Genomic DNA, 25,138 nt, shown 5'->3' on the forward strand with positions numbered 1-25,138 from the left:
TAGGTAGATAGATAGATAGGTAACAGAATACGACTCAGCCATAAAAAAGAAATAATGCCACTTGTAGCAATGTGGATGGACCTAAAGATTATCATACTAAGTAAGTCAGAAAGAGAAAGACAAATACCATATGATATCACTTATATGTGGGAATCTAAAATATGACACAAATGAATTTATTTACAAAACAGAAAAAGACTCACAGATACAGAAAACAAACTTATGGTTACCAAAGGTGAAGGAGGGTGGGAGAGGGATAAATTGGGAGTTTGGGATTAGCAGATACAAACTACTATATATAAAATAGATAAACAATAAGGTTCTACTGTAAAGCACAGGGAACTATATTCAATATTCTGTAATAAACCATAATGGAAAAGAATATGAAAAAGAATATATATACATACATATACACATATATGTCTATATGTGTATATATATAAAAACACTGGATCACTTTGCTGTACACCAGAAACTAACATTGTAAACCAACTATACCTCAATTAAAAACAAAACCCCAAAAAATTGACTCTAGAGTCACACTGCCTATTGCCTGGGTTCAAATCCCAGCGTGACTACTTACTAACCATGTGGCTTTGGACAAATTGCTTAACCTCTCTGTGCCTAAATTTCCTCTTGTATAAAATAAGAGCAATCATAGTTCCTACCTCAAAAAGTTGTGAAGATTAAGTGGGTTACTATACATATAGCCCTGACAACAGTGCCTGGCACACAGGAAAAGCTAAGTAATAGTCTAAAAACATGATATAGTAGGAGACTGACTTTCTAAAGGCCCTTTGGAGTCTAAGACAGTTTCAAATGCACAATTTTTTAAATTATCATTACCATGCTGGGGGAGCAGAATAACTAATGATTACAAGCAGAGGGCCTAGAACAGACTAAGTTTGCATCGCAAACAGCTCTGCCATTGAATTGTGTGACCTTGTTAAACTTCTCTAAACCTTAATTTTCTTACTAGAAAAAAATGATGATAATAATATCTACTACTAGGGTTATAGTGAGAAATAAATGATATAAGCTGCTTTATGTAATTTTTAAAGTTTTGATGAGTTTGATAACTCCAAAATTTCCCACTGAAATTCCCAAGAATATCTTTTTGTTCCTGACAACCCTGAGGTTATGAATATAAGCCAGCTCCTTATAACCTAATATAACATTACTCCAGTAGATTAATTTGCTATTTCTAGTTGTCCATTAACTTGCAATTCAGAAAACTTGTTAAAAAATGTGCCTAATCTATAGATCCAGTGGTTAGGGATTTCCCTTAAAAACTACAGTACTATTTATTGATCACCATCTAAGTGCCAAGAGAAATCACATACAATGCTAAATCTCACAACTCAGCGTTATCTCCATTTTACAGATTAGGAAAGATTTTGAAAGCACCTGTGTAAACAGGTATAAATACGCTGTCATATCTATTATTATTTCTTTGAGAACACTTTTATTACTTTCTAGATCTCAGGGTGATCCTGACACCAGGTTAATAATATTAAGTGCCCGGGTAAGTAACCTCTGATCACCTAAGTAGCTAGCTCCTAAGTTCCCAAAGGATTTTCAATTAGTTTATTTTTAAAAAGGGGCAGAGGAATAATTCAATTCCTTTCTCAGTTAGATAAATTTAAATTAGCTGTTAATATAAGCTTTATTTCCACAGGGAGTATGACACTCCCATTTGACTATGCAAGTATAAATATTTTTAAATTCAGGAAGAGATACATATTTAATCTGAAGTATATTTTAACCTACAGAATATATAAACCAATGTGATTCCACTTTGTCTTTGGCTATATACTATTAATTGAAAGCTCATGCCATTAAAATACATTTAAAATACTGTCTTATAATCTGAAAATTACATTGTTAAAATCTAATTTTTAAGTACTTTGCTAAGATTTTTAATAGAAGTCTTAAACATTGTACATATGAGCATACATCTTATATTTAACACTACAAATAAAATTGGGCTACTGTAGTTCATTTAATATATATGTTTATGTTAAGTATATACTCCGACCTTTCTAATTTAGTCTTCATATTCACCTAATATATGCATCCCCACTCTACCCCAGCTCAGATACTCACCTGAAAGACTACACCCCAGACTAATCTCATTCTGTCCTCTGACAACCATCTACCTTTTTAGCTCACTTCCTTTAATACTACAACTCCAATAATCTTCAGACTTTACCAAGGTCTCCAATCCTTTTCATTATACTTCACACCATAATATTGCTTTTCCTCTTTAAAAAGCATATATCCCAAGGCCAAGCATTATGATCACCTCCTTGCACACACTTTCAGCCACCTGCTCCTCTATTATTTTAAGATTTTTTTATGTTTTTATGTTTTTACATACTGAAATGCTTACAGGCAGTCCAAACTTTCAAATGTACTGTATTCTAAAAGCTGACCTCCATTAAACATAGGTTACATTCTCTGCATCATGATTGTAAAAAAGCAAAAAGAGAAAAAGAGAACATTTTCTCTATTTTTTTTTTTAATCTTGACCTTAGGTTTTACCCAACACATATTTTAATTACCTGCCTGGCCACCAAAGGCAACTGAAATGGCCACATGTACTATAAATCATAGGCCAGTTTAGTAGGTGAGAGTTGAAAAAAGGAAGGAAGAGAATGTAGAGTCAAAAAGCAAGAAAGAAAATTAAAGAATAAGGGGTGTGCATTTTTTAAAACAAATGAGAAGACAGACTGAATAAAAAAGGGAAGAATACTCAATAGTATAAGGTTCTTGGGAAAGCAAGAGGGGACGGGGTCCAAAGTAATGGTAGAGAGACTGGCCTTGTAGAGAAAGACGTATATTGTGGTGCTTTTTAAAAATATGTCAAAAATTCTTTGACCTCCTTCCATCAAAGGGTAGAATCTAATACAACTTCTTCAAATATGGACTCATCTAAGTGACTCACTTGCACTGAACAGAACACAGCGGAAATGACACTGCTTGACTCCTGAGGCTGGGTCATAAAAGGGAACCAGCTCCCGCTGGCTCTCCCCGTCTCCCCTGGATCTCAGCCACCATGCTATAAGGAAGCCCAGGCCACATGCAGAGGCCACGTGCACGTATTCCAGTGAAAGTTCCAGCTAAGGCGTCACCCGCCTACAGCCAGTTTAACAAGGAAACATGTGAATGAGCAAGTCTTTAGGCGATTCTAGGCCCTGGCCATTGAGCTGAGCTAGCTCCCATCAATTAGAGCAGAGACGAGATGTCCTTGTAGAACTATGCCCAAAGTGTACTTTCCCAAGCAAAATAAATGTTGTCATTGCTTTAAGCCACTAAATGTAGAAGAGATATGTGATGGAACAGTAGATAAATGGAACAGACAACTCCTCTATTGAAACAGAACAACAAGATAGATTAAATTAAAATACAGGAGATACAGATGTTTGATACAAACAAGTTTAAGGGGTTCTTGTATAATATCTTTTATTTTCTTTGGGAAATATGAGGCAAGATCATTGCTTAGAATGAGAGAGATAACGGGGATTTCAGAAGTGTAAAGAAGAAACTGAAATAGAAATTGTGATGAATAAGAAACAGAGTTAATCAGAGAAATGTGGTACAACTGTGAAGTCACGTTGACAGCCATTTGAGGTTTAATTTATGTGCCCCTTCCATGTGGCATTCTCCAGCAGTGCTTAGCCCCTGGCTGAGGGCTCTGAGAAAGCAGAGAGCTGAGTTTAGTAGATTCTTGTTGGACAGATGTGATAAAAAGGCAAACGTGCAAAGGATTTCAGGGACCAAATAATCTCCACTGGTTAAGAAAGAAAATGAAAAAAGTGAGAGGTCTGATGGATAAATGGATGAGAGTTTCCAATGAAGAATGATCATAATGGAAATATTTAAAAAGTGAACAACTAGGAGAGGAGACTGAAAGCAGAAAATGACATGCTACATTAGTGATTCTTGAGTAGGCAATGAATATGACAAAGTTCCTGGTAAGAATGGCTACTTGAAATGAAGTGAAGAGAAGTAGGTAAGAAATAATGTGGTCAAGGAATTGAGATGCAAAGGTAATGGTTGGGTGATCCACACAGAATTTAAAGCCACCCAGGGTGAATGCAGGGCTTAGAGGATAGATAAAGATTGCGAGCCTGGTACCAAAATTTTTGATTAATAAATATAAGTGAGAAGAGATTGGTAAATCACAGCAACAAGGATGGGGAGCATACTGGTATAGCTAACTGGTACAGACTTTGTCTTGTTCTGTTTGGGCTATTACAATAAAATGCCATTGACTGGGTGGCTTATAAACAAAAGAAATTCATTTCTCACAGTTCTGAAGGCTGGAAATTCAAGATCTGGTGCTGGCAGATTTAATACTTGGTGTGACAGCCCACTTCCTCACTGACAGCCATCTTCTCACTGCTAACCTCACACAGTGGAAGGGGTAAGGGAGCTCTCTCGCCCTTTTTATAAGGGCACTAATCCCATTCTTGAGGCTCTGCCCTCATGGCCTAATCACTCCCAAAGATCCCACCTTCTAATACCATCCACTTGGGAGTTAGGAGTTCAATGTATGAATCTGGGGCAGACAGAGACATAGGCCTCTAATGAGCAGAGGTTTTTTTCAAGAGGTTGGGAGCGTAATAGTTTTTCCTAATCTAACGTCTTCGTAACTGTAGCCTAAGACCAATCTCTCCCTACCAACTAAAAGTGATGTAATTTTGATATATAAATGTCAAATAAACTACTATGTGCTAAGAAGAGAAGGAACGAGGTATCTTCTTGTCAAGTAAGTCAACTAGACTCAAATAGTCAATGTACTACAGAGAAAGTACCTGCTAACTGGGGAGGAGGAAGGGTAAACACTTCTAAAAAAGGCTTGAATTTTTTTTTATCCATTTAATATCCAATATGAGCTTAGGAACTGTGTAAAATTTTAAAGATTAAAACACTAAACAAAGTAGACATTGTCTCTGCCCTTAAGGATCACAATATGTAGTAGGAGGAGCAGCTGAGAAATCAATGTGAGTGTAAGTGCCACAGGTACAGGTAAACATCTCCAAAATGGACTCAAAACCAGTTTCTATTTCAGGGAGTTACAGCCTATTTCCTAAGATGGTCTCAGAAATTCTATACTATTTCCTATATAAACCCCTGTGTTGTATTTTCACCCTAATATCAATCTCAGGCACCTGGGTATCATTGTGTATTTTATCGTAAATATCTGTATGTGTCCGTCTCCCAGCTTAAGGACAGGAACGAAGTCTTACTTTTATTACCATATCTGCATTTATGGACCAGCACAACGTCTGGTATAAGGCAGGCATTTACTAAGCACTGACTGAGAGTGACTACAGGATTGAATGAATGACAAACAAATGACTGTTCTGTCTCTATGACATTCTAGCAGTTGAACTATGGTTTATTTAGTAACCTCAAAACTACAGTATAAAGAGAGGTTCATATTCTTCCCCAGTTTAACCTTTTGTGCCTTCTATGCAACCAGGGAGCTGAGCTAGGACTGGACAAGCTGAATTATTAGCAGAACTGGCTCTTACAAAAGAAGCTAAATAGTATCTGTGTAGACATGTTCTCTCCAGTTTGCGGCTCACACACGACGGTCTGTTGAGGACATATGGTCTTCTACTTGAATCAGTGGCATAGAAACTGAAAACTCTTTTTTTTAAGTAAGAGCCTAAAATAATGAGATCTCAAGACAGTATCTTTAATTTTTTGAGGTCAAAGTCCAAATGGAGAATACAGATTCGTCAAGGACTTAAAGGTTTAGATTCAGCAGTAGTTTTACTAGAAAGCAAAAGTTTCAGAAGTGATTGAAAAGTTAACACTATATGAATAGTAGGCAACAGGGAATATAACTTCAGACCATGGCCATAAAGCCTGGAACTTTATACCTTGGAACAGCAAAGTCAGCTAAAGCTATGGCATTTATATTGGATTTTCTAAGACAGCCCTAGTGTCAAATGTGCTAGTGCATCATCCATCATTGTGAATCATGAATGAGTGCATTTTTTTCTTTAAAGGAGCCCCAAATTTGATTCAGAAAATTATCCACATAGATTCAGAGCATTACTTAATATAATTTACATTATAACCCAAAAATTGTTACTACAGGAAACATGCTATACTTCCTACAGAATTCTCATGGTTGTGCTTTTACTTAGCTAAATCTTCCACTAGACTATGAGCTACATGAAGGCAGCTCTTTATCTCCCATCTCCCAGAAATAAAAAAAAACAGATGAACAGATTAAAATATAAAAATTTAAGCTATACCTCTGTATCAGAGAAAACAACATGTTATTTGCATTACAGTAATAAACCTCAATTATCAGCAAGAAAAAGGTCTATTTGTTAATACTGATGACTCTTTTTGAAGCTGTAAGTGGCTGATAGGGTTTTAAAAAAGGCATTAACATTTTCTAGCAATTTTTAAGTTGCTAAAAATATTAGCTGAATTTATAAGTACAAATGTTTTTACCTTTAAACATAATGAGTTAAATATATTTATTCTCTAAGCTAAGTTTATCAAGGTTTCACTGTACTTTTATTTGCTCTACAATTACCTTTTATAAGCTTTGAGGAATAGCCTATGAGTTCTAGTGTTTTAAATCTAGGTGAGCAATCCCAGATTTTCTCTATCTGTACTATTTGGTTTGTATACTTCAATTGCGTAGCCCTAATCTTTCTAGAATGAAGAGTTCTTTTTTTTTTTTTAATTTATCCTCATACAATAGACCCTCAATTCTCTTACTCCTATTAGCAGTCCCTGATCTTAACTTTCTCTAGTTCTGCTATATGCAAAACACCGTAACTATACATAACATGTTAAGGGTTTTACATTAAGAGTAGAATGTTTTATGTTTGTTTCCAACACATTCCCCTGATGACCAACATTGAGACAGTCCCTTTACCTACAGTAGAGCATGAGAATTCCTTCAAAGATCAATACAGTAATTCATAAATTTGTTTCTTAGGCCAAAATTCAGAGACTATCATTCTTTCGGTACAGATCAAAAATTTCCCCTAAATACATTATTACCTTGTATTTGCTCACATTAAGACTCATTTGCCACTTCTCTACTCATATAATTTTGTGAGAACCTTATATAATGTATTCCCAAGTCTTGCTACTTTTTAAATGTACATCTTTCTTTTTTTAAAAAAATAAATGTATAGGAATCATTGGATTATAAAGTTGGAAAAGACCCCAGCCTCATTATCAAACTCATCTTTCTCAATTTTATAGTACAGCTCGGAGGTATTAAAACACTTGTCTAAAGTGAACTAATGTAAAGCATTAGAAAACAGAATTTAGATTTTTCTTATTCTAAGTTCATATTCTTACTGTTAAACCACATTTTAAAGTTTTAATATCTATTTTAAAGGACTCTAGGGGAAGAATACTGATATTTACTTAGTACAACGTACGCTGGTACTGTATTTGACATGCTCTCTTCACTAGTCCACATGACTCTGCAAAGCTCGATAGCTTACAGGATGCTTACTCTAATTATGAAAGTAACATTTCATCTAACTTTAAGTTATTTTGTTTATTTAAAGGTTACACTGTTCTCATCAGTGCTTTGACTTTTACTTTTTTCAAAACAAAAAAGTTACACCTTTAGAAGTTATAGTTCTTAATTTATAGAAGTTAGGTCAAATATCACACATAGTTCTATAGTTTCTAAACAGCTGACCTTAAAAGTAAAGCAAAATGAATATAAAACGTGGAAATGATCCTTTGGCCATCCAAGGTCATTTTCCCCCCCATAACTGGGAGAAGAAAAGACATTCCACATATAAAACCACCAATCAGAAGTCATTTCTCAGAAATGCCACAGGCACCTGTGTTCAGCATGCCCCCCCCAAATCTGTTCCTCCCCTTGTATTCACTTCCTGATCCCATTACTGGCATCACAACCCATCCACCAAGACGCAGAAGCTAAACACTTGGGAGTTATTCCCAATTCCTCCTTTTCCTCATTCCCCACATGCTATCAGTAAAGTACAGCCTGCTCGTTTTTACTTTCCAAATTTCTCACATTTCAGATCCTTCCTGTATCCCTACCTCTGCCACTTTGATTCAGACCCTCAAAGTCCCTCACTTGAGTGAGTCTTTTACTTGATCTTCTTGCTTCCACTTCACTTGTTTCATGGTGACATCTTTACATTACCACCAAAGTAATTCTCTGTAAAATCCAAATTTAATCATGTCTGTCTCTTATTTCAAAGTCTACGATAGCTCCCTCATGTCCATGGGATAAAATTCAACCTCTTTTCATTATATGACCTCTGTCTACTTCCTCAGTCTCGTCTTTCATTATACAATCTCTTATTTTTCCTACCACTACCCCATCCTCTATCACTTAGTCATACTGGACAACTTACTTTCTTTCCTGAATATGCCATGCTGTTTCACTCCTCTGCATCTTTGCTCACTCTGTGCTCCCTCTGCTCAGAACACACTTCCTCCTGTAATCTTGCTGTTGAACATTTACCATTTTCAGTGCTCAACTCAAGACTCACCGCCTCTTTGAAGTCCTTTTTGAACCTCACCCCCACCCTCCTCAGTGGAAATAATCATACTTTCTATTGGCTCCCCCAATGAGCTTTTATGAAAATATTTTAACAGGTTTTCTTTTTTTTCAAGTAAGTTGTTGACATGTCTGTCTTCCCCTTCTGAAATACATGCACTCTGGAGCAGGTACTGTATCCTATTCAACCTTTATGCCCATCGACTTGCAAAGTCTGTCACATACTAGAAGCTCAATATGTGGAATGAAAGAATGAATAAAGGAATGAACAAAGAAAAGAATAATATGGAATACTACTGGAGGAATATTGTTTAAATTAAGATAAACTACTCAAAATAATATGGTACTGGCCTAGGTATATTTACCTACCATAAATTCCACATTTTTTATTTAACATAATTTTTTCATTAAAAACCTAGGATTTATTCCCTTGAGGAAATGCAGACACATATATGTATTGACATTTCTTATCACCTAGATATATAATTTTATAAATTATACTAATTGTTTATTTTATTAATTTAATGGAATATCAAAATGATTTATGGTCAACTCCTAACTCTCTGACAGAATCTTAACAGCTATCTTGGCTTACCTAGGATCCTTTCATGTGCTGCTTCTGCCACTCAGCCTTGGCTTACTTTTCTAAGCTGGTTTTCATGCCTCTAATTATCCTGCGGCCAGCAACAAAAAGCAATAATCTGTTTATATCCTAAGTGGAGGACACTGACCAAGAGAATGGGAGACATGGTTCCTGAATATGAGATAATTTTACACAGTAGATAATCTGCACAAAATGAATCACAGAATCATGGAACTGGGTGAGATAAGTAATCATCCAAATAATATTGCTATTTGCTTTGACTTCTCTTTTTTCTTTATTTTTCAACCCAAGGAAGGTCTTCTTCCAAAGATCTTCTGCCAATCCATTAAAATGGAACAAATATCTGCTACTGATTTTCCTTTTTAAAAAACTCTGATAACTGAAAGGTTTAAGGACATGAATGAGAGATGAGATCACTAAATTTGTTCCTAATCAACACTTAAATCTTCAACATTTTTCAATAGAAATATATTCACTGAGATTCAGTATTAAAAACCAAAAAATTCTTGTAGAATCCAACAAGGAAATTAACTTTGTACATAACTTTTCAGATTATAACAAATTACTAAATTATAACAATCTATTCACCACATTTATAAATGCTTATTATGAGGAAATAATGAAGAATTAAGTTAATCCCTAGTATGAGAAAAGATAAATTCAGCATTTTGTTCCTATATAAAAACTTATGGATCCACAAATTACCAAGATGACAGAATGATGGGTTGACACTTTCATTATATGTAAAGATACCTATGTTCTAAACCTGTGCTGTCCAATATACAAAACACTAATTGTCACATATAAGTTAAAAATTCAGTTTCTCAGTTGCCCCAGTCACATTTCAAGTGCTCAATACCTACCTGTACTTAGCGGCTACCACATGAGACAATACAGATAGGAACATTTCCATCACAGCAGAAAGTTTGATAGGATACTGCTATTCTAACCATGGTAAAATGCAAATTTCTAAATACTTTTAAAATGGAAATAGATGTTCAAAACGTAATTTTTTGATTGGCTATTTAACAGGAGGAGAAAGTATACATTTACAAATAAGAAAAAACTAAATACAAATATTAATGAAGGCTTTAAGTATATAAAATTAATTCCATATGGCTTAATTTGAAATTATACCATACTTAATCTGAAAAGACTTAAGGAAATTTACATTCTTCATCCTCATTTTACAGAAACTGAATCTAGAGGATAGTACAAAACAAAAACTCTTCAATATATTTACCATATCCAAATAAAGTCACTATTAAAAACTAAAATTTTTTATAATTAATAATAAACTGATTAACATGAAGACTAAGCTATTCTGTGTCTCAGATTTTCCATTGGCTATAGAGGCTGTTTGCACAATGGTTAGGATTTCAGGTTATAGGTTTAATGTTACTCCTTGACTTACTAGCTGTGCAACCTTAGGCAAGTCATTTAGGTTCTCTGAGCCTCCATTTTCTCATCTATAAAATGGAGAAACAACTGAACTACTTCATACGGTTGAAAAGATTAAGTGAAATTATGCATGCAAAGCCCTTAGAGAAACTGGCACATAGTAATCCCTTTAAAAATGCTAGTTTTTATGAAACTTACATTTTGATTGTACCTAATCTACTCGTAACTTTAACTTCCATTCACCTTCAAATTCTTAAGACAGAGAGACACTTTGGAAAACATTCAAAAATCATTATATGAACACTGGGTTACATGGCAGCTCTAACACTTGGAGTTATGGGAGAATCTGCATCCAAATCTCACCAACACTTCATCCACAGACTTCAACACCTTGACACTGACAGTTTAATACAAAGCCCCACAGGCAACATGTGGCGCGGGTGGGCGGGGCATCTAATTTTTTTTTAATTAAATAAATAAATACCCTCTCAAATTAAAATAAGTGTCGTGTGTTTTTATGTTGGGGACTGTGGGTAAAGTAAAAAGTGAAAGATATTTTGTAGGATAAGTAAAACAATTTTGAATGACAAGTTTAAAATTTCTCAGAGAATTACATGCACACTTATTTTTCTAAACTTTATACTTCGGTGTATTAGCTGAAGTTTAAATAACTACATCCAAATTTTGAGACGCATATACTTTTAGAGTAATTTTTTTTAAATACACAGAACAGTTAGGTATATAAAGGTAAGAGTTGTTCTTTCATTAAGTTTTAAGACATATTAATACAATGTCCTAGTTCACTGTAGCAGAATAATAGGTACCCAACCTAATGGTACCTTCAGAAACTGTGGAGATGAAAATGGAATCTCTCTAGCTTTCAAGTCTTACCCCAAAATGTTTTATTCTAAGAGTAGAGGGATAGATTTCAACAGAGTGCAACATAAGCACCAGATGGTCAAAGCTGAACAAGACCCTTCTCAAATATTTTTATGCCCAGCTTCCTTCTCCTGGAATATTTTTAGAACTAAGCTCCAGAGTTACCTGCATGCGCGGCATGGGCCAAATCCTTAAATCCTAACAGACCTGATAGTTTTTAATCATCATTTCAAATCAAACATTTTCCTATTGGCAGTTTTCAGAGTCTTAATTTCACTTTCCATAATGTTAGCACTTGTTATATTTTGCTTTTCAGTTAACTTTTATATGCACATTTCTCTCTCATACTAGACAGTAAAATTTCTTGAACTTTTACTTAGGGTCTCCAAATGAAATTAATATTTTGTATACAATTTGAAAATATATGTATTAATTGAGTATGCAGTGATGTCGAACGGAGTCAGGGCACCAGATTCTGTCCTTTTCTTTGCTATCACTAACAGCATGATCTCAACTCCAGTTTCTTCAGCGGTCAGGCTCTGGCTTTGAAATGGAATGATTACTTAGGCTGATCTCTAAAAACACTAATATTCCTAAAAGTTTATACAGTTTAAATAACTACATTCAAATTTTGAAAGGCATATATTTTCATGAGTAATTTTTTAAAAATATACAGAACAGTTGGGTATATAATGGTAAAAGTTGTTCTTTCATTAAGTTTCAAGATATATCGATAAAATTTGTTTGCCACAGTAGAACAGCAACTAACCCTAACCCTAACCTGATAACATTGCTCCAACTAAAATTACAAGCTGATCAACATGTGACATTTCAAATGACTGTCCCAACGAGACATCACTTGTTATTTTCTTTTATCACTTCACAACATTTATTCAAACTACTATAATGAGTTTAGTTTCCATAATAAACTTAAGTTTCCATAAATAAACATACATAAAAAGCTGGCTAACATACTTAAGAACTAGGCTGTCACTAACAATGAAAGCTTAGGAAAGAATTTATTAATAGGAATAATTTCAATCTATTTAGATAAATATTAAAGTTTCCTTTCTGTTTTCTGTAAATATACCAAGATTATCCCACAGCTATGAGCTTCAAATTAATACTGTCTAGGGGAAAATTAGTTTGATAACTTAATAGAAATATATAGATCACAGAAGAGTCTACTATCATTGATAAAAATATAAACACTGTCAAGCCAGCACCTATTAATGAAAATCACTAATATGATTCAATTACCAAGCACACTCTTTGTAATACTTAGCACGTTTTATCTTTAACTTAATAGATAGAGCTTTAAGTTAAAAGGGAAAATGATACAAGGCACAAATAATTGTTTACACTTTCTGCATTTTTAACACTTTCTTTACAGTTAGTTACTACATATGTGCAATTTTAAAGAATCACTAAAGTTCTACTTCTACTTTTTTAAATCTCCATGTCACATATTAAACTTTAAACATTAAACTTTTCTGGAGCTCCCCAAAATTAACACCAAAACTTTAGTGGTGAAACATGAACTATATAATCTGATCTAACTATTCACATTAAACGCAATGAATGACTAAATCTTTCCAAATCAATTCTGCCTATTGATATCGAAACAAGCTATTTCCTTCATGATAAGTTATGCAATTAACCTAAAACATGTTACAAACATAAAAACATTATTAAAAGATGCTATTTATACAAATGGGGAATTAATCTTCAGGCATTCCCTCAAGTGCTGAGTGAGATGTCACTCTTGGTAATATAACAAATACCACTTGTTATCTGGTCATTCTGAATTATAAAATCTGAGCTGAACCTGGCAAAGGCAAAAACCATTCAGTTTCATTGACTGATAAATAAAATCATATAGCCATACAAAAATCCATGATTTTTCACTGTTGGGTGTAAAGCATAGACTGCCTGCACTTTCAGCTCTTAGAAGAAATCCACCGTATTCTGGAAGCACTTCAAATCAAGAGTGGCCTGTAAGTTTTACAGACATTGTAGCAAATCCTTGAATGTCTCAAGAAAAGGCAAACCTACCTTGCCTTTTTTTTTTTCTCTAATGGATAAAGTTGCTATTTACTCACTAAATATTTTCCACTCCTAATCTCAAAAGATGGAGGATCTCTAAAGCACAGTTGCCCACTGTGGATTAACCTCACCTGCGGAGGGCCCGACTAGCAGTGCTTCACCTGGTGATAAGGTTGGGTTGGACCCAAGTGATGGAGGGAAAAGAGCCAACTCTGCTCACAGCACTACCTGTGGCTCCCAAAGAGGGGCTCCAGGGGATGGAGCAGGGTTAGGATGGTCCAAGAGACTTCTTTAACTGGACCCTATTTGGGGAAACGTCTAAGCGTGTGTGCGTCCCCCTGGCTCCAGAGAGAAAGGGACTCGCGAGGACCGCTCTCCTCCCTCGCCCTCTGCATCCGGCCCTCCAAGCTCAGCCCTCAAGCCGGAGCTGGGGGAGGGGGTGGAGGAGGAAGGCTCCCGGTCCCCAGGGCCCCCCGAGCGGCTCCCGGCGGCCGGCGCGAGGCCTGGACCGTGCCCGCGGCCTCCGGGCTCCGACCCGCAGGGACGCTTGCTGCCCCGCGCCGGCCTGCCCGCCCCGCGGGCCCCCAGACCCGGCCCCTGACTCACCGCTCTCCACCTCGCTGCCTTTCTTGGCGGTCGCCGCGTTCCCCATGACTGGAGCGATGGAAGGAAGGGGTCAAGGAGGGGAAGGGGGTCCAAGGCCGACCCCACCGCTCCACAGGCTTAGGCAGCTCCCGCTGCTGCACCGGTCAGAGCGCTCAGTGCTCCCGGCGCTGGCGCCCGGAGTCCGGGCGGGAAGACTGGGCCGGCTCTGAAGCCAGGGCTTCAGCGAACTCTTCAGCCCCGGAGGCAGCTGCTGTAGCGGCGGCGGCGGCGGCGGCGGCGGCGGGCAGACACTCCCCCTTCCCCCGCCCCGCCCTCCCTGCGCGCCCCCGGCAGCCGCGCGCCCCGTCCCGGACCCTGTCTCTCTCCCCAGGCGGGCGCGCGCGCCGGAAGTGACGTGCCAGCCCGGGACCCGGGCGGCGGGCTGAGGGGGGGCCGGCCCTCGGCGGCTGGTCCCGGTAACCCCGCCGGCACCTCCGCGGCCCACCGAGCCGGGAGGGACGTGGAGGCCCAGGCCTGCTCCCGAATGCCCATCCCCGCGATATGGGAGGCGGCGTGGGGACCGTTAGCTTTGAGGAATCCGTCGTCTGTCAGCCTGGCGTCCCCGTGGAGCGGGGCTGCGGGAGGCCGTGCAGGGGCTCGGGTGGCTGTCTCTGTGTCCCGCATCGTGGCGGCTCATCACTCAGAGGCTGCCTTGGCCCCACCTTCCCACAGGCCGGAGAGGACCGCACTGGTGGGGAGGAGATCTCCCGGAGTGGGGAGCCCTCTGGTTCTCGCCTCGGGACTTTGCGGACTGGTCGGTATCAGCCGGGGGAATAACCTTGTCCCTAATCTGGATCGTGGTTCCGAGCATCTCTTTGCGTCGCGGATCCAGGTATTCGCCAAGCCCACCACGATGTCCTCCCAGTTCTTAGGCACCAGTCACATGCCTTTTGATGTTTCCAGTTAAGCTTTCATTCGCTGTGGTTTTGCAGGATCGCCCTCACAGGTTTTGTCGTAGCTCAAGCGGAGAGAAAGTGTTACTGTTTCTGCAGAATGCCTTTTGATGTTTGATGTGAGTCATTGTATTTAGCAAGTCTCTGTGTAGAGGTCAAAATAAATGCATTCCCAATTGGTAGTTGCGTTTTTATTAATATACATCTTAGAGCACTTGAATTTGTGAGTAGTTTTACCTACCAGCTAATTTACGTGGCACTCGGGTACTTTTTGTTGCCTGTTCTTTGAACTTCGCGCTGTGAGCATTTATTCTAAATTTGGTGTATAAGACTAACCCGAGGGGCAGAGACTACATAAATTTATTTTGTGTCTCCAGCACCAGGCATGTAGGTGTTTAACGGATACCTGTTGACTTGAAAGTAAGCAGAGGAAATCTCTCAGAATTTTTTTTTTAAATATCTAATTACTGACAAAAATGGAGTGTAGTTTCTCAGTAAGTTCTTCCTGCTATTTCTTACTACCAGTTCTATTAAACTAATTTAACAAAGATTTATGTCATGTACAGTGTATTCCAAGCACTACCATTCAAATAGCAACTCATTTGATCCTCAAGAACCCTACGAGATAGGTAATTTTCTACCATTTTTTTACTTGTAAACAAACAGAGCCACAGAGAAGTTAAACAATTTGCCAGCTGTTATCTTGTGGAAGCAGGATTTGAACCTGGGTAGTTGGGCTCCAAAGTCTTTTTGTCCATAATGTTATGTAGATGTTATGGTAAATTGCTTTCTCTCCATTTGAAATCTCATTGACATGAAAAGATGGACGCATAGTAAGTTTATTTCTTGGGGAAATTCATTATTTTGTTTTCTGGGTTTCCATTAAATCCGAGTAACATAGATATAATAAGAGAATGAAGGATTTGGACGAGGTGCTATGAGGTTTAGTGTCAGCATGCATCCATGTTGCAACAATGGCACATCCTTCCAAATCACATTTAGTTTTGTGTTGTGGCTATGATATTTTGACCTATGTACATAGAAAGTTCAATAAATAGCATTAAAGTCATATACCAAATTAAAGACAACTTCTTGATACACTTTATTCTGGAGAGAATCTTTCTAGAATCATGGAATACTCCTGCTGCCCTCATTGGGGTGAGTTTTAAAATGTATGCCTTTTTAAAGACGAGCTTTACAATAAAAAAGTGGTTTTGTGCATTATTTGTCCCTATCCTTAACATAATTTTGAATTCTAGGTCTCAAACAAGAGGGCAGCCATCTGTTTAGTAAATCATTAATTTGCAGAAGGGACAGTTGACAGTGATTACAGAGTTAAGATACATTATAACTATATCCTGGAAAATTAATAAGTAAAAAATTCAGCTCTACAAATTTCTCCCTTTCTCTCTCAATTTAACTTTATTATTCATTGGTTAAGAAATTGTTAATAAAGAAAAAATGATCAGTTGGAAATATCTTGTTATTTTTCTTTTTTCCAAATATTATTATTATCTGTGTTTTTTTATATTAACTTACACTGCTGCTCTGATTCAAAAAAGATTATACTTAGAGTATAGTTTCATTAATAGTTTTCAATTAGTTAACATTGACAATCATCTACTTGTAATTATATATAAGTTGCTTTTTCATTATTAGAGAAGAGTTCTCTTTAGGAATCAGTTGTGTATGTAGCATCTAAAAGACTATGTTTCAAGAACAGTTTTTTTACATCCAGAAGGGCAGAAATTTTATTAACTGTACAGTTATTCCTGAGTGATCAGAGCTAGCATGGGCAATTGCTCTCCTTTGCCACTAATGCCTTTGCTATAACCTAGACAGGTACAAAGGTAGAACTGTATCTTATTTCCCTAGGAAAGCAGATGCAGAAAGAAGGAAGTGATACAGAGAAAAGACTGAGTTCCCTTCCATATAATATTTTATCTAAGAACATACAGCACTATGTAGCAGGGAAAATTGGTGGTTGCTTTGGAAATAATTACACTTACATTTTCTGATACTTAATACAAATATTTCACATGCCATTTTTTCAATCTGATCCCCACAACAAACCTACAAAAAAAAGATTATTTTGGCCACATTTTACAAATGAGAAAAAATGTCAAAGAAGTGAAGTAATTAGGCCAAGGTCATTCAAATGGTAAGTGGCAGAGCACAAGATTATATGCCATTACTGTGTGAGACTAATGTAATGTCAATCGTATTAAGATTAGGTTTTATTATCCCCATTTTGCAGTTGAGAAAACTAAGGCTCAGGAGCAAAGAGCCTTGGCTCTCTTCTTCCTAGGGTCATCCCTTCAATCAGGAGTGAGAAAGTGGGGAAAAATTAGTAAATTTTTATTCCTATTTATTTTCTAGTTTTTACTTATATTATCAGCTAGATTTCTAAGTCTTTTTAAAGTGAAATACCCTCAAAAGCAATGTATGTCAGAAATACTTGTTCTGTCTTTACAACCACCAGGACAGATAAACTGAAATTATTAATTGTTGGAAAATATGACTACATCATTTTGTTCTGTATTTTACATCAAGTAAGTGCAAGTGAGAATTGATTTAACCATCATAAGTTTATGACTGTTTTAAATGATAACTAGTAATCCACACAGTCTAATATTTCATTATTATACAGTATTATACCTTCTAGACCAAATGATACCACATTAAATATCAGGCAAAGGGCAGGCTAATACTTCCAAAATGAGGAAGTAATTTTATAGTTAATAAAGTACAAATATGACCACTGTTCCATAGCATTCCAGTACAGTACAAAGTTTTCTAGTTAAGTATAATTCTAATCCCTTTGTTCAAGAACAAGTTTATTGTTTGAAGTTTGATATTCACCTTTTTGGGGATTCCCTTACAGATGAAGAGACTGAAATAATGACTGTGGTTAAGTAACCTGCTAAAAGTCAACAAAAATGAGCACACAGAGTGGAATTGGAGCTTATCTCTTGGATAGGGACTGGAATACAAACTGAAAATATTAAGGAAAAAAGAGAAAACATGGGAGGGAGAACAAAAACCAACATTTTCCCCCTTTCTTGACATGTAATATACTCAGGAAAATATATATTTGTTTTAGATATTCTGATTTTACTAGTGTGTTTTATCAGAACTATGACTAAATTTCTGCTATTTCAGTTTTGCAATATGCATTTTTTAGCAATAAGTAGATGAAAAATAACACACAAATTTACAAAACACTTGCTTCTTTATGAAATCACCAAAGAGGTATGGCATGAACTTTCATGAAATCTCAGCTTTTATAATCGAAGCCCATCTTTGAGCAAGGTGAATCTGGCCCACTAAATTAAAATTAAATCTGTATTATTAATAGTGACAAACTACAGTGGTGTGTAGTAAAGTAGAAAGGGTCTGAGCTCTGTAGTTGGAAACATCTGGGTACAAGTTCTGGTATAGCCACTATCTGTGACCTTCACATAAATTACTTTATTTCCCTTTGCTTTAGTTTCCCAGAGTGTGAAGTTATATGGATTAAATTAAATCATCTATGAAAAAAACTTCTTATATAATATGCGCTTAATAAATATAACCCTGCACCCCACCTCCAATAACATTCTATGTTTTCTTGCATTTATGTTTCAATAACAATCATTCAACAAATATGATTACAACAAATTTAATGAATTCTTACTATATACAAAGCAAGATAAGGATACAAAGATGACTAAAATGTGTTCCCAACACTCAGGAAGTTTTGTTTAAGGTAAGAAGGACATAGAAGTAATTATGTAAAATAAGACTAATTAACTTTGTACTATAATATAAATATGAATGAATCACTGAGAAAACATAAAGTGCTGTTAAATCATCAACCACATAGAGAAATTAGCTTTGAATTTTCCTCTTAAACAGGTGGGAAAGATAATTGAAAACTAAGAACAGCATGAGCAGAACATACCAGAGCAGATGTTGTAGAAGGATGTGGTAAGAGGTACAACCTTCACACTGGAATGTAAGCTACTTTGTCATCACTGTATCTGCTGTATCCAGAGTGATGTCTGTGAAAAAAGTAGATGCTCAATAAATGTTGAATGAATGAATGGTAGTTTCAGACTAGATTGTGCTCATTTGGGGAAAACTTACATGCCTTTTAAGAATGTGGACTTTGTTCACTATGCAATAGAGAAACGTTGAAGACATTTAAAGAAAGGAGGAATATAATCCACATTTTATTAGTAAGCTAACTTTTATAGCAGTGTGATGGATATGTTGGATGAACAGTGGATTGGCAGCAAGCAGACCCGTAAGGTTAATTGTAATAAAAGAATGATGTGAAGTTGAGTGGTGAAGCAGCAGTGGAAGAGAAAAGAGAGGACAGGTGTGAGACATTTGAATGTAAGGGCAATAGGATTTAGTAACTATTAGGGCTCTAGCATAGTACAACTGTTAGAAGCCAAATTTAATCTAACGTAAGACAAAACAAGAAGAATTTATTGGGTCAAAGAACTGAAAAGTCTAGATTAGACATTGTCTCAGGCTTAGGTCAACCCAAGAGTTCAAGGCTATGTATCTCCACCTATGTAACTAATTCGGTTGGTATACTGAGAATATTCTGTGAAATAGTCTCTCTCCACGTGACAGATTTACATTCTCCCAGCTTAGCAATTTAAAGAACAATGCCTTCTCTTTCCTAATATCTGTATATTATAAATATGTTATATATATTTGTTCTGTATGGATCACATGACCATTCCTGTGAAGAGGAGGCAGGGCACCACGACTGACATGAAGTGAGAGAAGGGCCATTTTCTAGAAGAAATTGTCATATAGGGTAGACAAAAACAACAGATGCTTAATACAGTGAAAATAAGAAAGCGTTCTCAATCAATTTTCCATCCTGGGTAACTGGATAACAGAAGTCAGGAATGAAGGAGAGAAAACTAGTTTTTAAATGAACGAGGCAAGTGTGATTTGGGTCATCCTGAGTCTGACTTAGTAGCGTGACATCTATCTGGGGATGGTGAACACAGGCACACGTTGAGTTAGATCAATACAGGAGTTGTGAATGCAGTGTAGATGAGAGTCAAAACAAGGCAGCTAGGGATGGGAGGTTATAGAACAGAGAATAACGAGGAGTGCTGACAGCATCCTGGGGTGATAGGAGCCTGGAGTGATCAGACAAGCTGAAAAAGAACCAGGAAAGACAGTCACAAGTCAAGAAAGAAAGAGGGCCACCTATTTGATTGACTGCATACTAGGAATTGACATATATATAAGTGAAATGATATAAGTGAAACTGAAATTCATGGAAAGAATATACAGATGCTTGCAGGACAGAAAAAAAAAAAAAAAAAAGCTGAAGGACCAGGCTTGGCACAGTCAAGAACCAAAGCAGCTCCACAAAGTCGAATTAATAGTTGCTGCTTGACATTTTCCCCTGAAATGGAATGAAAACAACAAAAATACTGCTTTCGGTCTTGTTCCTTTTCCCACAATTCAGTTTCTAAGGAGAGAATTCAGTTGGCCTACCTTGGGTTAAGTTTCTGCTTCTTCCTCAGCACAGGGCAACTGATTAGCAGTCCCATGAGACTTGTCAGTGGGGAAGCAGAAATTTCCCAGTACCAAAAAAAAGAAAGAAAGAAAAAGATGGACTAGAAGTTGAGCTCTCAATAAGACGACAACGTCCACTGCAGAGGGTTTATTTAAGTGTTAGTGAAGGCAAGTATTTCTCCTCAGTGCAGCTGTAATGGACTACTTTTTCTGCCCCCCACCCCAAAATGTGCTGGACTTTATCATAAAATCATAGACTTTTTTCATTTAAATTTACCAGAAATATTCTGTTACCTGACATGGTAGGCAAAATAATGCCCTTCCCAAAGATGTCCGTGTCCTAATTTCCAGAATCTGAATGTTACTTCGAATGACAAAGGGAAATTATGATTGCAGATGGAATTAAGATTGTTAATCAGCTAGAAAAAATTCTCACCACTAAAGTTCCTTATTTTGAACTATCCCTTTGGGTCCAGTGCAGTCACAAAGGTCCTTAAAATTGGAAGAAATAACCTGAAGATGTCGGAATGATGTTACATGAGGACTCAACGCCATTGCTGACTTCGAAGATGGAGGAAGGGGGCCAAAAGTCAAGGAATGTGGGCAGCCAAGGGAAGGTAAAAGAAAACAAGGAAATGATTCTTTCCTAGAGTCTCCAGAAAGGAACTCAGCCCTGCTGACATCCTGAGATTAGGCCATTGAGACCTGGGTCAGGTTTCTGACCTACTGAACTGTATGATAATAATAGTGTGTTGTTTTAAGCCACTAAGTTTATGGTAATTTGTTACAGCAGCAATTGAAAAATAAAACATGCCGCATCATTTTAAAAATAGAGTAGATGTGAGATAGGTTAGATGATTTGCTAAGTTGTCTGAGACAAAACCAAGATTGAAACCCAGGCTCTAAATTTTCAAGCTAAAGTTCATTCCACATCACACAGGGTGTTTGAAGTTCTTACCACGGAAACTCATTATTTGGAAACACTGATTTCCTGGAAACAGGATGAAAAAGGAAAAGAAAGTTTAATTTGCTTCTAAATTGTTCTGTTAAATAACTATTGAGTGTGTAAAGAGAATAAAGTCAAATAAAACTTAAGTTTTTCTGATCTGGAAGTTTAAGGGACTATTTAAATAACATCTGTGGAACGTGGCAGAACCGTGGTTGAAAATTAAGGTGATTGTCCTTTTTTTCTTTTACTTCAAATCTGGCAACTCCTCTTCTCAATATTCATTTCCAAACGTTTTGGTTTATACTATGTACTACTTATAACCACAATTGTTCTCTAAGAAATGATGAATCTTGTTAAATAAAAGGTACTATATGTATATTTTTAAAAGAATAATTGTGCAAATTTAGGAGTGGCTAGAGAGAATTGAATTGTTCAGTCTAATTAAGGGAGAGTTCAAAATTCCAGGGCAATCCAGGAGGGAGTAAGTGAAGAAGAAGAGATAAGAAAGGAAGAATTAGCAAGATGTCAGGAGACTGGTGTTTTTATATGGAGTTTTTATATAGAGTTAAAAGGTCTAACATGTGATTCTGAGTTTTTTCCTATGTAACACTCAAGATAGCCCCTAAATCTTCAACTACATTTTTCCTGCGTAAAACAGCTTTGTATTTGTGGCTGTATTGCTGGTAGATACAGCCAGTGTCCAGGTTCTTGTCCTGTCCCGTCCCAGAAAGAATTCAGAGAAAACACAGAGAGATTAAGAAAGTAAAGTGAGGATTTATTAAGGGATGGATAGTACACACTCTAAGGGAGAGCGGGCAGGCTCAGGCGAACGGCTGCTCTGTGTTTCTTTGGCACATTGGTTACATAGAGTGTAGAAATGAATGGGCAGAATATTCAGAGGAGGGAAGAGTTTGGAGTCATATTCCCTGATTTTCATTCCAACTCCACCTTCCTGAAGGGAGGAGGGATTTTTATCTGTATTTAGTCTTTTTGTTTGTTTGTTTTGTTTTGTTCTTTTTGGGGGGGGAGGGGAGGTAATTAGGTTTATTTATTTATTTAAAAAAATTTTTTAAATGGAGATACTGGAACCCAGGACCTCATGTATGCTAAGCACACACTCTACCACTGAGCTATGCCTTCCCCCCTTGTCCTAATTTAGTCTTGATTGGAAGTGTCATGGTGGGTACTTCTAATCTGCAAGGCTAATTTTATTGTAATGAGGGCATAATAAGCAAAAAGTTACATTCGGTCGCTGGAGATTCCTGCCTTTTCCCACCCTTTCTTTGTTGGCCTCCAGGCCTCTCATCACCCCAAAAGGTGTGACCACTTATCAACCCAGAGGTTCCTGCTTTTCTTTCTCTGCCCAGGGACCCCTGCTGCTCACATGATGTGTGGTTTCCTGCATTTGGCCTGTGCCCATCCTTTCTGCCCAATTCCTGCCATTTGGCCTGTGTCCCCCTTTCTCTGTTCATATCTAGCTATCTGCCAGCTCTAGTAGCTGCTCTGAAGGAAATAAAGTATAAAGGATAATAATGCCTTGACCTAAAATTATGGTGGAAAAGTGAATAGTCATAAGCTATTATAGAACAAAGAGCAAAAATTCCCCAGAGGCAGGAAACCAAAGCCAGAGGGGTCCATGAAAACATAAGTCCACGAGAAGTTTGTACAAAATCATAAGGAGAGCTTTGGATCCTAGTATCCACTTAACAGGAATTTGAAGCAGTGTTTTGTAGAGAATTAAGTAGCCGGAAGGGTTACACAATCACCACCAACAACAACAACAACAAAGCCAACAATAATTGTAATCATAACCAAAATGCATAGAAGATTCTCTATGTACCAGGCCCTGCACTAAACCCTAAAAATATATTACTTTATATAATTCACACAGCAATCCTATGAAGTAGGAACTATTAGATTTCCATTTCACAAGGTGAACACGAGGCACAGAAAGGTAAAGTAACTGGCCCAAGATTTTACACCCAGGAAATGAAGAACTTGATGTACTTCATTTGAACCGAGATCGGTCTCATTCCAGAACTTGAATCACTGGAATCAGCATTTCTAAAAGCCTAGTCCAGACCATCTGCATTACTATGATTGATATATTTTGAGAACGCAGAGTCCTGGACCCAGTCCAAGCCAATTAAATATAAATCTTTTGTCTGGGTTCTAATTAATCTACTTCTTAACAAAATGTGATCCTTGTGTATATGTGTGTGTAATTCTGATGTGGTTAAGTGTGATCCTTACACATGCTTAGGTTTGAGAACCATGACCCTATTGTGTTGCATTCAAAGTCTTAAATGCCCCAGATGAACAGCTCTAACACAAGCTAGTCAGGCAAACCTTGAGAATACTTGGGTTAGTATGGGACTTCTGGAAATGGGGCTGAAAATCTATCTAGTATACTCATTCTTTGCTATCTGTTTATACACATGTACAATATGGTGTTGAGAAAAGGGTAGAAGGTGGAAAACTAACAATTATTGAGTCTTACTTTGTGCCATATAGTTCAAGACACTTACATAAATGCTTTTAATGCCAAATAATTATTCAAGCTACCCACCATCCTGGCTTCCAGATAACACAGAATTCTAGGTCTTCAGATTTCTTTTGTGTGGATAACTGCATTAGTCTTATAGCCAGTCTCTTACCCCCAGTTTCTCATCTCTTCTATTAAATATTCTTATATTGTTAAAATAGAGCATATCTAACAAAGAGTATGTAAATATGAAAATGCAGATTCAATAATGATTAATAATAATAATAATAATAATAATAATAATAATAATAATAATAATAATAATAGAAACAAAATTCATGCACCTACATCCAGGCCAGAAAGAGAATATTATCATAGTCAGATGAATCCTGAGACCTTCTAATTCATTGTCCCCATCCAAAGATAAGCATTACCCTGAATTAATCTTTTTTTTTGCTTTCCTTTATAGGTATTGTGGGAAATTGTTTATGTTTTTTATTTCACTACCTAAGTATATAGCTCTTAAAATACAGTTTTAAGTTTTTCCTGCTGTAAAAATTTACAAGGATTCTTTTGTAACTTGCTTATTCCACTCAACATTTTTTGGAGGTGAAATCATGTTGATGTATGTGCTGTAGGTCATTCATTGTTTTGTGTGTGTTTCTTACTTAATATATAGTTGATTAATTAATATTGAATTCACAGCCAATAGGACAGTAACTCACGCCTGAATGATGCTTGTCTAACACATATTTTCTCAATAAAGCACACCACAACTTTCTTGAACTTGGGAACACTAGACAGCATCTCAGATCTTCCCTTGGGGGCCATTTTAAACAGCAAAATCACCAACAGAAAACACAAAAAAATGCAAAAAACTTGGCACTAAATAGACCAAAAAGAACACCCATTTATTGTATGAGAGATGAGCATGGGTTTGTTCCATCTCAGGGGAGCATATGTGCAACAAATGGCTCAAATTTTTTGCAGTTATGTATGATCACAAATGACCGCAAAAGTGCTGTGAGTATTGATTCTGGGGTACAAACAAATTCTAGCAAGTGGGTGAATTCACAAATATGGAGTCCATGAATAATCAGAATTGACTGTATTTCCTCCTCAAGCAGGGACACCTGCCTGTTCAAGACAATGAGGAGTAGGG

At 36.9% G+C, this 25,138-nt stretch overlaps 1 protein-coding gene across 1 annotated transcript in view; it reads right to left on the reverse strand.

Moving 5' to 3' along the window:
* PRKACB (protein kinase cAMP-activated catalytic subunit beta) overlaps positions 1-14,332 on the reverse strand; it is a 116,851-nt gene extending 102,519 nt beyond the window's left edge. The window contains exon 1 of the mRNA XM_031465478.2: positions 14,076-14,332. Coding sequence (XP_031321338.2) covers positions 14,076-14,121 — 46 coding nt within the window. The 5' untranslated portion in view covers positions 14,122-14,332. The remainder of the gene's footprint in view (positions 1-14,075) is intronic.
* Positions 14,333-25,138: the final 10,806 nt, after the last annotated feature.

This window comes from Camelus dromedarius, chromosome 14, assembly GCF_036321535.1.
Source record: "Camelus dromedarius isolate mCamDro1 chromosome 14, mCamDro1.pat, whole genome shotgun sequence".
NCBI lineage: Eukaryota > Metazoa > Chordata > Mammalia > Artiodactyla > Camelidae > Camelus > Camelus dromedarius.